The following is a 14,418-nucleotide window of genomic DNA, read 5'->3' as shown; positions in this document are numbered from 1 at the left end:
ATTAACTTCTCTGAAGACAAGTGAACATTTTTCTGTCATAGCTAAGAGCTCATCACTCTTCATTCACAGAAATAAAGATGTTTCCATTTTGCAGAGTCATAATAATTGCAACAGGCTCTGCTGCTTTTTCCTGCCATTACTGAAGTACCAACCCTCTGTACAGTTTTACTGCAAACTTTCACCAAAAGACATGCATTTCAGGAAATCTATCCAAGAACAAAGCACTGGCAGTACATCCCAGCAATGCCATTGTGAAAGGGTTTGATTTCAGTAGACAAGTAAGGCTACAGGGCAATCAAACTGGCAGAGATTGCCAAAAACATGCGTAGTTACACATATCCCACTGTTTCCTCAATTAGGCCACAACGGGATCACAGAATCGCAGGGGTTGGAAGGGACTTCAAGAGAACATTGAGTCCAACCCTGTTGCCAAAGCTAGGCCAGGCCCCCGTCATTCCCTAGGCCAGGTTGCACAGGTAGGCATCCTAGTGGTCTTGAATATCTCCAAAGAAGGAGGCTCCATGACCTCTCTGGACAACCTGTGCCAGCGCATCATCACCTCTATCATAAGGAAGTTCTTCCACATGTTTGTATGGAACATCCTGTATTTATGTTTTAGGCCACTGTTTCTTGTCCTATCCTTATGGAGCACTGAGGAGAGCCTGGCCATCCATTTGTCTCTCACCTCCCATCAGATATTTATAAGCATTAATCAGATATCCCCTCAGTCTTCCCTAGGCTGAGAAGACCCAGGTCTTTCCACATATGGGAGATGATCCAGACCATTTAACATCTTTGTGGTCCTCTCTCTGCTGGACTCCTAAGGAGATTCCTGTCTTTTTCCATCTGGGGAGCCCAGAACTGAATACAGTACACCGGATGTGTCCTCACCAGGGCAGAGCAGAGGATCACCTCCCTTGACCTGCACTCTCTGCACTCTGGGATACCACTGGCCTTCTTGGCCACGAGAGCACACTGCTGGCTCACAGCCAGGAAAAATGAAGGACCAAAAAAAAAAAAAAAAAAAAAACCAAAAAAAAAAAAAACCAACTCTAAACTGAAGTTTAGTTTTGGTCCCATACCAACTTGAACTGTTTTTCTGTATTGTAAAAGAGGACAAATGCTGCTTTCCAAACCAAAATAAGCAAGGGAACATAAGATACAAGCCATGCGAGGTCTTTCTGTATTTGAGTATCCTGCCTGTAATGGAAGGAGTACTTTTGCTCCTTTTTATTATTATTATTATTATCCCCCCTTAGGAATATGAGAACAAATATTACAACAGCAAGCTCCTGCACGTACCTTAGAGCAACATTCTGCCAACAAGGCTGGATGATGGAAATTAAAACAATACACGGTTATGTATTTTCAAACCATCTCTTATCTTAAATTGCCATATGAAACAAGAGTTAAGAGTGTAATCTTATTTAAGCAAATGTTTATTAGTCTTGGGTGATTCTGAAAGGCTTCCTCAAACTCTTTTCCTGGTTTTCAAGGAAAGTACAGATGTCTTTGGCAAGCTTTAGGGCTAAAGAATCACACAGTTCAATTACATTTCAACATCTGCCAATACAAAGCTCTAAGTGGACTGACACATTATTACTGGCGTATCATTTCAAATTACTACTTTGACACTATCCATAAAAATAAAATGGTATGAAAGAAACAGAGTGGCTATCACTGAACTCCTTAACTAGTAAGCTGGGAGAACCCTACATTACTTTTTTCATAACTTTCTCTGGAGGCCAGTGGCGATTAGTAGAGAATTTAAGGCTCTGCAGTACAAGCTCAGTCTGAATTTTTATATCCAAAATAGCCATATTACATTCATTTACACTTTGTTGAATGTTTCTGGTGTTTTTAACTGACACTGCTCTTTAGGTACTACTGAGAGAAAACCCTACAGATGTCCAACAGCATCAAGTCAGCATACTATCCTCAGTCACTGACTGGACATAATACAGGGAAACAGTGGGAGAGCATCAAATATTAATTTTATAAGACAAGATTTTAGTTCCCAGTGTAATCAAGCACACGTTTTAAAATTAAACTAATATAAAATGATTTAACCACAGGGACTACCAAAAACAAGCCTTAGAGACTCACTGGAAGTTGTCTGAAATATCCTGAGCCACTGAAGCTCCCACAGCCATGACTGATGACCGTCCCAGACTGCAGCTGTGCAGCCATGGCTGATGAACACCAGGCTGGTCACAGCTAAAGATACAGGAGATTCCTCTGTTAGCATCTGTTCTGTTGAACAACAGTTAGAGAAGTTTGCAAACCTTCTTATGGATTGTTAGGCATATTATAAGACTGCATACAACCTGATGCTGCCTTGTTACACTTTTTTTTCCATTTGTTTTTGCTGTGTTTTGTGTTCTTATGTTTTAAGCAATACATTCAAACTGTCATCTTGAGCAATTTCTAGAAAAACCATATATGCCTGTCATGGTGTCATGATTTTTGGTTATCAGTATTCCACATCATGACATCATGTAATGCACTGGGGGTTTGACCGCTGATGCTTAAGTTCCGGGTGCCTGTCCAGAGGAGAAGAAGAGCTACATTTCCCCAGGGGGCTTTGCGGTCAGCGAGGAGATAGAACTCCTGGCAAGGTCACCTGATGTTCTCTTTGCCTGCACTTCTCCGTCTGCGCTTCTCCATCTGCGCTTCTCTGCCTGCGCTTCTTCATCGGCTCAACTGGACTGCACTTCTCATCTCAGCGTTGTGGTGAGGCCGATCCACCTTCCAGACACACACTCTCTCTCTCTCCTTATATTCTGCTGATACTATATTTAGTAAATTAGTTTGTTTCACCTCAGATTGTTACCTCTGTTTTCAATTATTTCGGGGTCCCCTATTTTCCTTTCCCGGGGCACAGATCCGTGGATCCCTCCGCCCTTCTAGTCACGGAACCGGACCGAACCAGCCCGTAAACCGTTGACAATGCCTTACAATACATACTTAACACGCATTTGATAATTCCTAAAATACACTGTATAATAAAAGCATAATAAAGTCACAAGCAAGTAAATTTCTTTCAGACTCCTTGTAAGACAAAATCAAGCACTCTGACTAAAAAAAAAAAAAAAAAAAAAAAAGGTACAGTGCCTACACAACAGCTCAAGAAAGACCAAAGAAATACCAAGATCTAAAATGCTCCGAAGTCTCACAACACAGCTGTCACATACTTACATCAGTTGACATCAGCCTCGTGACAGCTGGGAAGGGGCAGCACCAGCGTCAGGCACTTTCCTGAAGGTACCCAGGGATCACCTCTGTCACTCGAGCAGGTGGAGAGCTGCTGACTGTGCAGCCCATTGGGTAAGCATGTCTGCAGGGTCTGTGGAAAGTCTCTGCAGAAATATCAGCAGGGTCACTCCAAATCCTGCGGTCTGCCCACAACAGACACATTGTTTTGTGACTGCTCTGGGTTACTCTGACCAGAACTGCCATATCCCTGCCTGCTGGATGTACACTGGATGTACTGGATGTACACACATTTCAAAATACATAAACTGTTGCCAAGAGAAAGACAAAAGACACAATAGGAGGGAGTGGAGGAGGAGGGAAAAGGAAAAAACAGATGACCCTCAGATCCTCTTTAGACAAAACATACTTTGAATCAGCATTTTTATTTAGAAGAATTCCTGTAAACCATAACTCTGTCACTGGTGCATCCACTTACAAGAACACTACAGTTCTGCTCCACAACTTTCCCTTTCATTGACCTTAATCTCACAACCATTTTTTTTTTTTTCCACATGAAACGTTACCATACTATTGCCCACTCTCTTTGTGAGAAATGTCCATGTTTGGCAAAGACATAATAAAGAATCTACATATTTATCTTCCAGAGACTGCACATTAATGGCTGCTTCTGCTTTGCACATCCACAAGGAGGGGAAGGGGGGGGGCGGGAGGGGAAAGAAGGAGGAGGGGAGGAAATAAATAAAAATCACAGGGATGGGTAAAAATATCCTTACAAATACTGCATACCAGTGTTTAGGACAGCCGTCAATATTGCAGACACCATCCCACCATCACAGCACTAACTGAACCTTTGCCAAATCCACCAGCAGTTGCCAACAAGTCAGATGCTGTGATGGGACTAGCTCCATCAGAGCACATAATGCGGAACAAAACGGCTTTCCCAGCACTGCAGTGCAGATCACTGTCAAACAGCATCATAGCACCATAATCACAAAAGACAGATATGAAGAAAGATTTGTTTCCTCAAATTGTTTCCTTTCTTTTCCCAGTGTTTAGCAGGTTTGCAAGTTTTGAACAACACTACTATTCTTGTTCCCACTTCTATTTTTAATAGCTGCAGTGCACATTTTGTAGTGTTCCCTTCAATTATTTTCCAGCTGTTTGTAGAACAGTAATCACACACATCTGCACACTTAAGAGACCAGCATGTGCCAAGGCCTCATTAATATGCTTGTAAGTGACTAAGTTGGGTAATAAAACTGACAGTTCACACATTCCATATTCACGGTTCCATTTTCTGGGGAACTACTTTTTGTCTTTCCTTTATCTGCCAAAGCTTACAGCTCAGAGGCAATGAGTCTTTTAAGTATTCTGAAGCTTTTAAGACTCCCACAAATACAAGCCTGGCTGATCTGGAAAGACTGCTTCACGTACATGAAAAACAGTGACAAGTGATTGTTGATATATTAACAATTCATTATTACAGCAGAAAAAAAATGTTTTCAAGTGTCAGATTTTAAATAGAAGAAAGGCGAAATACAATACAGCACCTGGTGCCAGAGCAGCCAGTAAATGAGGTATGTTCCTAGTGTTTAGCACAGGTGGTTCCCTTTGCAGTCAGTGGCACTGGAGAAAATGTCACATGTGGGCTGGAGTGTTTGCAGAACCAACTCCCATAGCATCAAAAAGCAGTGACAATCGGGGAACAACTCTGCACACAACTACACTCACAGCAGAAGAGTGAAATCTTCCCAACAGTGGAGCTTCTAGGGGAAAAAAAGAACACTCAACCATCTAAAACCCCAATAACAAGCAAAACAGTAAAAGGCATCTCAGATCTCTGTTGAACTTAGGCTCCCATCTGCCCAGCTGTGGTGAAGGCCAGGGCAGCAGTACATGAACACAAAGTCTGAACCACCCAGCAGCAGCACTGGGATCTTGTTTGAACCTCTGGGCTGAGACACAGCGCTCAGGAGAGGCTGCAGCCGCAGTGGTGCCCCAGGTCAGAGCAGCACTCTGAAATTCCTACCTCTGAGGTCAAATGGATGAGGTCTCTGGGGCTGCTCCCTACCCACTGCCTTCTCTCATTCTTCCTGGCTACAAAGAACAAAAACTTTCTGCAGTTCTTCCAGTTTAAGGTCAACACACATCTACTATTCAAAGCAGTAGCAAAAATAGTCAAAATGCAGCTATTAGCATGTACAACTCTTTAAGAAATGCTCTGAAATACATAAGTCCCAGCTCACAAAAATGCTGGTGTTTTAGAAGATAATTTGATTTTATTTTAAAATATTGCTGGACAGAAGTCTATGCACTACCTGTTTACAAATTTCTCTCACAGCCAGAGGAATAATACTGCTTTCACTCAAAGAAGTCTTAACATTTTTGTTTTACATGATCTCTCCTATTGTACTTAATAAAAGAAAAATACTGTCCAGTAGACTGGAAACTCACTAAACTTCCTTCACACAAATCATTGTGTGAAGGAGGAAAACTTTGGTTGACTGAATTCAGTTTAACTCATCATTACAAAAAACAGAGACATGCACTAAACAGAGGTAAATATGGCTTCTTAGTAGGTAATTGTTATAATAATGCCATTTGATATGAAAAAGCTGATTAGCTGCTTGTTTAGCTAATCAACAGATTTTATTTTAAGCTGTTTGTTTAGTTCATTAGCAGACTTTATACTAGCTTTTTTAGGTTTCAACACTTTCTATAGCTGTCATTAAAGGACTTCATCTAGCGTACATGCATACATCTTCTCTAGTACCAAACATGGCTGCTGCACCACACACATCTCACCAGATGCACCATCTCACTAGAAATAGACAAGAGAGTCCCACAACGATTTTCCAGATTGCAGGTACTGAGGTCAGTAAGTTTTCAACACCTAAGCCTCACTACGCATCCCACAGATACTCAGTGGCTCCATTCATCCTGCAAGTGGAACCCGCTTCCTCAGTGAAAAGTATCAGCAGGACCCATGACTAATATTCACACTCTGATCTTCTAACATTGTTTTAACAGGGCACGAGACTTGCAGCCCCTTTCCAAGTAGCAGTGTTTGCTCTCATCAAAAGGAACACTTCAAGCAGGTAAAGGTCTTTCTGTTCCCCTCATTGTTCTGCCATCATGTCACCTTTCTACCTGTAACAGGTGCTGGATCACTCTGTTCAGGTTATGTTGCTAACACAATGCATTGACTTCCAACCTTGTAGTTTACAGTGCCCATAGAAAAGAGCACACAAGTCTCTGTGTACATACACGGATACAGGGACAATCTCTCCTTGCTACACAGAACACACCTGTTTCAGAGCATTCAGTGCTAGAGTCCACAGACGTGCAGAAAAGGCAAACAAATATATCCCATTGAGAAAAGGTTCTTGTTTAACACAGCTGACACAGGAACAAAAGCCACAGATGTTACAGCACGGCTTCGTGGAAAAATACCATCTAGCAACATGCATTTTGACAATGTAAGACAACATAGAAACAAATAGAGAGAGAGAATTAGGAATTTTTTCTGTCAGTAATATCTGACTAAACCAAAATATTGGGATATGTAAGACATAGGGGGAAAAAAACACTGAAAACAAACCTCTTAGATTTTTACCATCCACTATCCTATTACCACAGATTACTCACTCTGCTGTTTAGAACCAAATAATGCAGATGAAAACACAGGAACCTTTTGTGTCAATGACAGATCGGGATACGATACTGACAGTTAAGGGGAAGCATGGCACATCCACGCTTGGGCCACACTCATAGAAGATGTTCCTGCAATCCCCTGCAATGTGCTTCTAGACTTATACTACTAAACTAAAAACAAAACAAAACAAAACAAAAAAATATTTCAGAGTTGAAAGGAAAATTGCTGAAATAAATTTTGCAAATTACATTCTTCCACAAATTATCTCACTACGTGGCATGGCTTGTTTTTATCCCCTATAAAAGCACAGCATTTCCTCCTATGCAAACCTTTTTTTTCCCACTATCATTGGGGAAAAAAATAATAAATCAGTCCAGCTTTGCAACTAGATTTCATTCCAAAGCTTCCATGCGTTGCATTAAAAATGCCTACAATAACTTTAAAGTTAACAAAAGGGATTGTTATTTGCCTTTTCACATATCATCACAAATCATTCCTTCTGTACTTCTTGTTTTCGCACATCACCTGAGTGTGAAACACTGTGATCTCTCATTTCTACATTTTTCTTTCATGTCAAATGGGTAGAAAAAAGTTTAATGCTCTGTGTATTAAACAGGAAATGGTGAAATGATCTTCTAGAAACACATACAATTTAAAAGTAAAAACAAAAACTTGCAAAATATTTTGCAATATTGTTCAGAACCTACCCCAAATTACATAACATATTCCAGTCAGTCCAAATTTCATTTGTTATCAATGCAAACATTTCATTTTTCCACTAAGAGAGAAGAGAAGAGCAGAGCAGGGAAGAGCAGGGAAGAGAAAAAGAAAACAAATAACTAGTCAGAATTCATTAATTAATTCTGGCAATTAATTTACAGTCCCCAATTTATGGGGATTTGAGATCACACACAGAAAAAAAATTTACATGCCAGAAGAAGTCTTCTGTGTACTTTTAATCACACTTCAATTACTCACATTTCTGAAAAAGACTTAAGATCAGTTGTGTAAAACAGAAGAATTTGCCTCAAAAATAAAGATCCATTAGCAGCAATTGCTAAAACATTTCCTAATTCAGCTCTTCCAGGCCCACAAACAGATCTATGCTGAACTGCTCCTCCAGCGCTCCAGACCTCAACATGGCCACAGCAGAGCTCCCACAAACAGGGAAGGAAGGGAGCAGCCAGTGTGGAGAGCAATGGACCCAAGTCTCCAGTGGGGAGCTTTGGCATGGTGAAGCCAAAGAAAGCACCTGATATATTTTTATTTAAGTTGTCTGGGTATTTCCACAAGGGAGACTGTCCATACAAGAGAAATTCAGCACATTCTCTAGCAGTTAGACAAAACGACCAGGGTCTGCCTTTACTTTTAAGATAAATTATGGCTGTGTTTTTCTTTATGATTACAGATTACATGTGGATTAGGAAAATGGTGATCTGCCATTTCCACTTCAGTGCATCTGCTGCCTTAAAATACTATTTTAAGATATGCAGCCCTTCTCAAAGCAACTCAACATTTGTAAAGTAAAAGCAGAAACAGACTTCTCCTCACTTAGGCACACAAGCATCAGCATCCTGAATCCAACTAAAATGCTCTCTGAAAACCTTAAGACTCAATCCGATCCCTCTGTTTAACATGGAGAAAAGCCTCAAAGGGCTCAAGACCATTCTGAGCTTCCTGTGATAACCATCTTCTGAGCTCAAACAGCACCTTACACAGGAAACCAGCCTACAGATTCACAAACAGAAGTCATTACCACCATATAAGTGAAAACCAAAAACCTCCCAGTTACTGTGGAACACGGTTTGAGATATGAAGCTGACAAGTCTGCCTTCCAGACCACCTGCCAGGAAACGTTCTACTTAAAAGCCAAGCCTGTAAGCCTGCAATTCACTTCAGGGTTTAGCAGTTGGGTACCAGACACCCGAAGATCACCAGAGGAGCAACAATTCTGCTTTGGTCTCTGCACAACCAAGCAGCCACCCCGGCAGGAAGTGTGTTTTCTCCCAGCAGTCTCACCACCACCCCAGGCACTGGTTTTCACTGCAGGGATCTGGGTCAGCGGTAACAGAAAGTGTCTCGAACTGTGTACTGGGACCTCAGCGCCACTTCTTCCAGTTTCACAGAAAGGGAGCAGAAGTTTCAATGTCTTATTGCACAATGCAGTCACAGCATTATTTCAAACCACTGCTGAAGTGACAGCAGTAGGATGGCTGCTTCTCCTAACTGAGAAGACTCCCCACGATGACTTAAACAAACATCATAATTAGAGACAAAGACTCTTTACAGCGAATACAGCAGCAGGTGTTATAACTGTGATAATAGTTAGCTGAAGTCTAATGGCCTTCTGCTAAGGCTAAGTACAAAAACATCAACTGTTTGGATGAAGTGCAAACAGCAAAACACATCCTCCACTGAAGTGTCATTAATACACACAGATAAAGGTGAACAGAACAAGCCCTGAAGTCTGCCTGCTAACCTGCGCATTTTAAACCACGCAGTTTAAACAGGGAGGGTACAGGGAGGGCCCGAGGGCACCGGGTGCTGAGAGCACAGCGGGCAGCGCCCGCCTCTCACCTCCTCCCTGGGGATACAGCCAGGCAACGTCGCGCCTCAAAGTGATGAGAAGGCGAGAGACCTCCTCTCGCCCCCGTAAGGTCTACGGTCAAGCCAAACACAAATGAGGCCCGAAGAAGTCTCCGAGTTCCGCGCAGGGGTCACGGCCACGAGGCCTGCCCGCTCCCCCCCGGGAAGCGCTGCCCGCCCGCTGCCTGCCCTCGCGGGGATGGCGGCCGCACTCACCGCTGGGGAACGGCTCCATCTTCCTCCCGGCTCCTCCGGCAGCCCCGACAGCAAAGCCCGGCGAAGGAGGAGACGAAGAGTCGCGGCCCTTCACTAGTCCTCCTCCAGCTACCGCATGCTCCGCGTACGGGCTGGGCCGGCCGTCGCGGCTCCCCTCAGAGCAGCTCCCTCAAGGCAGCGGAGCAGCCGACGAGCGCTTCCTGCCCGGGCCGCGCCGCGCCGCCTGCTCCTCCCTCACGCAGCGCCTCTCCCCGCCCCGCCCGGGCCGCGGCCCTGCCTGCGCGAGGCTCGGCGCTGAGCCCGCTGCAGATGCCGCTCTGCCGCGGTAAAAGCGGAACTGCCGGGGCCCCTGGCGGCCCTAGGGCCACGCAGAGCGGGGTGGCGGGCGCCTGGAGATGGCTGGGCCTGCGCTCGGCGACGGGCTGTTCGCACAGTGTCCCTACTGCCCTGCTAGCCCCACTCCCTTACTGATAAAGTACCATCTGGGACTTTTCTGGTCCTGGAGGTGCTTGACCGTTAGCTCTGGGGGGAGGGGGGGAGAAGAAAACTGATTACTCCCTGAGAATTCCAAATTTAAAAGCCATCTGTTTTCCCAAAAAAATAAAAACTGAATCTGACCCTATGTTTCCCCAGATGTGTGCAGGAGGGCTACAGACAACCGTCTCAGGCCCTATTCCCACTGCCATACCTGTTGCCATTGCTCTGTAAACCTAAAATTGCACTTTTTCACACAAAATCACTTAGTTGTATTGACGTGCCTGCAGCATAAACTGCATCTTAGTTATGTTTTGTATTAGAATAATATGATGCTAAAATATTCCGAGTTGGAAGGCACCCACGGGAATCCTCAAACCCAACTCCTGGCTCCGTACAGCACCATGCAAAATATAAGCTCTAAGTCTGAGAACAGTATCTGGATGCTCCTTAAGCTCCAGCAGCTCAGGGCCGTGCCCACTGCCCTGTGCAGCCCATTCCATGCCCACCACGCTCTGTGCAGACCCTTTCCCTGTCCCCCAGCTGCCCCTCCCCTGACACAGCTCCACGCCGTTCCCTCGGGCCCTGTCGCTGTCACACAGAGCAGAGCTCAGCGCTGCCCTCTGCCCCCTGTGAGGAGCTGGAGCTGCCATGAGGCCTCCCCTCAGCTCCTCTGCTCTGCGCCGAGTGCACCAAGGGGCATCAGCTACTCCTCACATATCTTGCCCTCCAGAGCCTTCACCGTCTTCGCAGCTGTCCCTTGAATGCTCTCTAATTATTTATTTTTACATTGTGTCACCCAAACGCACACTCAGTGCTGGAGGTGCAGAGCATATCGGGACAACCCCTCCTCTCGCTCAGCTGGCAGTGCTGCACGTGATGCACCACAGGGAGCAGTTGGCCTATACCTTACTTATTTTTCACATTGGAGTTTAGTAGCCCTGATGCTGGGCCCTCCTTGAATGACACTCCTTGAACCAAAACATAGAACCTGCTTATCCTCTTCAGAAACACTTTTGTTATCAACTACTAAATCAGCAAAGTTTCTAACACCTTGAAACATCCCAAGAGGTTTCTTTTCTAAGCACTGATCTTGCCTGACATATATTTAGATACATTAAAGAAGCATTAATAGTGACAGAGCTGACTCAGGGCGCTGGGATCCTGCACAGTACCACACAGACTGCAGAGAGGCCTGAATGACCTTTTTGAGCTCTTCATTGCTCTCTTTCACCATTCTTCATTTTCTAATCCTTATTTATCCTGACACATCTCAATGAAGCTGAAGAGCCAGAATGAGGTCCTGCTCATGAGCAGAAATTTCCATATCTGAATGTTCCTGTTAAAATCAATTTTCAAAAGAATATATTCATATGGATAAAGTTAGGTTCAGAGGTAATTTCATGGTAGTGCTTATTCATGTCTGTCTGATATTAGGCAAATAAAACTTTCAGTACAATTGACAGAAGAACATTTAGAGCAGAGTTATAACTGAAGTTATAACTGTTAAAATTAGAAAGCTAGAATTTCTGCAATACTATAAAAATTTGTGTCCAAAAGTTACAGAACCTTTTCACTGCAAAATACAGTTTTCAGTTATGATTCTAGTGGGTCAAATGATTGATAAAAATGAAGAAGGTTAAGAACTTTTTTTCTGTCCTTAAGCCAGCAATTGCCACACAATCTTTTTATTTAAGATACAGCATAAAAATTTACTTAAATGTTTGAATCCCTAGGTATATTCTTACAGCGTATGCAGTGACATATTTTGCATTTGTTTGGTGTCCTGCGTTCAGCAACATCTTAGCTGACTCTTCAACAAAATACAATTTCTAGCAATCTCGCCTCTTTCTCATCTTTGAAGACCAGCTTTCTCTAAACAATGTGTTCTAAACAATGTCAAGCATTCTTTGTTGTGATTTGTTTTTCTGGTGAGAAGAACAGAGACCTGATCTATGAGCATTACAAGTGTCAGGCAGACATTTGGGTGCCTGTGATGCAGTGGGAAGTCACCAATTGTGTTCAGTCAGATCTGCTACACTGCAAGGGAACATGGAGCTATGTAGCTGTGGAACTGTCAGGGCTCTAGAGATCTGAAGGCATGGAAGTTACTTCACCAGCCTTGCTAAAATATGTGGAAGAGAGTTCAGGTGTGGGATTGGTGAAGCATATGGCCAACAACATTAGAAGGAAATACAAAGATTGCCCTAATAAATACTTATGCCTAAAGCCTGGACAAAAGCAGGGCAATTCCCAAATTCCCTGACTTAGGTGGTTCATTCCACGGACTAAGGTTTTAGTTTTCTCCTTCACATGAGGTTCTGTATTTAAAGCTAAAGATGTTTCATTGTCATATACACAATGGCATAACTTCAACACCTCTCCCAACAACTACAGCTGTTGGCAGCCAGTGTCTGCTCAGGATATTGTCCCATGCAATCCACAACACTGCTTTCAAAATAGATCATGTCTGTCTGTCTGTCTGTCTATCTATCTATCCATCCATCCATCCATCCATCCATTTACTTCTGTGGGTGTACCCAAAATAAGAGCTACTTCCACAGAGGAGTTATTGCAATCTTTGTAGATCTACATTCCTTCTTGCAGACATGGTAGTTAAATTAACGCTTGCCTCATTCTTTGTGTCCTTCAAAAGTTCTGAGCACATTTATAGACTACAACACATCTATCACAGAAAAAGCATCACAAAGGCGGTAAAATTACTAGCAGATAAACTAAAATAAAACTAGGGGAGGACATGTACTGTAAGTACCTCAGGTAGAAAAATTATTCCAGCATGAACCAAGCACTGGAAAATCCTTGCATAGGGACAGTTACAACTGTGCCTGTAGAAGAATGTAAGAGATAGGGAGCAGACTGTATTATCTGGATCTTCTATTTGTTATCTATCTAAACTGTAAATTTTAAGCTGATTTCACAGCAACTAGAGTTTTCCTTAATGTGCTGATGTAATTGTTTCTGCAGTATGATAGCTGTCAAGTCTGAAAAGAGCATATAAGAACTCTTGCCTTAAAAGCTGTTATTAACAAACTAGGACAGTGATTATATTCAGTAAAATACATCTCCACATCATTCCAGTTTTGCAGAACTGCAATGGAGATTGTTATGCTTTCCTTTTAAAATAATTTAGTACTATCTTTTATGTATATATAATTAAAAAGTGATGATTCCTTCTGCTGCTGCTTGTCACTTAAGTTCAGAGCAGAGCTCTGGTCAGTCTTCTGGTCTCAGTTGTAATAATGTTGTATCACAGTTTATCAGTATGCTGCAAAGAAAATGTTACCGAATTCTTATATACATGTAATGGGTTGTGAGAAGCAGCTTTGTAGAATGTGATACAGAAAGGTTTTAACAGAGGATGACACATCTCCTTTTGTGTGAATTTGATTGACTTACTTAAAAAACAGAGAATATACTGGAATCTTCTCAAATGTTTTGAGGTTTCCAAGAATAAAATGAAATTCAAACATTAAAGGAAGAAAGATGATTTGCCAGAGGTAGGTGATTTATTTCTAATGAGGCTGATGCCATATATCACTGGTTTTAATATTTATAATTCCATTTGTAGGCTTATTCTGTGTCTGTCCTTGCTTTAAGTGGGACCATCAGAGTGAAGCACTTTGCCAAACATTATTCGAGGTAAAACCGGAACACAGGATGTCCCTGTTTTGGGGTGGTGTATCACCAAGCTCCATTTCAGTTTTCACTAAGCAGCAAGGTTTAGTTGTTTAATTCCCAATTTGTAACACACATAGAGCAAACATCAAACTAGGCTCTATCAATTGTAATGTACATTAGAAATTATGTCCTAAGATTATTACTTCATTGATTTTATTATACTTTTTCTGCTTAAAAATCAAACTGGACTTAGTATTCTCATTGACTGAGAAAAAAATGAAATTCTGTATGAATTTGTAAAACAAAACAAAACAAAACAAAACAAAATGGTCAAATCTATGTATTGGAATCAAAAAATATTTTCGCAACCTTTATCCTTTCTTTAGGACTTTTAAGTCAACCAAGTGGATAAGTCTTCCAGAGAGTCCTTAACTCTTCTAGATTTTACATAGAAATGAAAATGAAGGAAACAAGGCTTGGGAATAAAGTATAGATTTAAGGAATTTACATCACTTAACACAAATCTAGCAAACAATTTAAAGTTTGCTTATGTGAAAAGCATAGTCTTGTATTAAATAAGGCTTCTGACTTGTATGAAAAGATGAATTCTAATGCGTTTTGAAAGTATGAAA

At 42.3% G+C, this 14,418-nt stretch overlaps 1 protein-coding gene across 2 annotated transcripts in view; it reads right to left on the bottom strand.

Moving 5' to 3' along the window:
* The window catches only part of LNPEP (leucyl and cystinyl aminopeptidase), a 60,946-nt gene extending 51,020 nt beyond the window's left edge, over positions 1-9,926 (bottom strand). Inside the window, exon 1 of one of the 2 annotated variants that reach the window (XM_085213151.1) lies at positions 9,674-9,926. In XM_085213151.1, the coding sequence (XP_085069277.1) occupies positions 9,674-9,692 (19 nt within the window). In that variant the 5' untranslated portion in view covers positions 9,693-9,926. Of the gene's footprint in view, positions 1-3,198; positions 3,352-9,673 lie in introns of those variants that run through there. The other variant, XM_085213153.1, reaches the window with a different exon arrangement.
* Positions 9,927-14,418: the final 4,492 nt, after the last annotated feature.

This window comes from Meleagris gallopavo, chromosome Z, assembly GCF_905368555.1.
Source record: "Meleagris gallopavo chromosome Z, MGAL_WU_HG_1.1, whole genome shotgun sequence".
NCBI lineage: Eukaryota > Metazoa > Chordata > Aves > Galliformes > Phasianidae > Meleagris > Meleagris gallopavo.
Note: the sequence above shows the minus strand (reverse complement) of the source record. Positions and strands in the feature narration are given on the sequence as shown.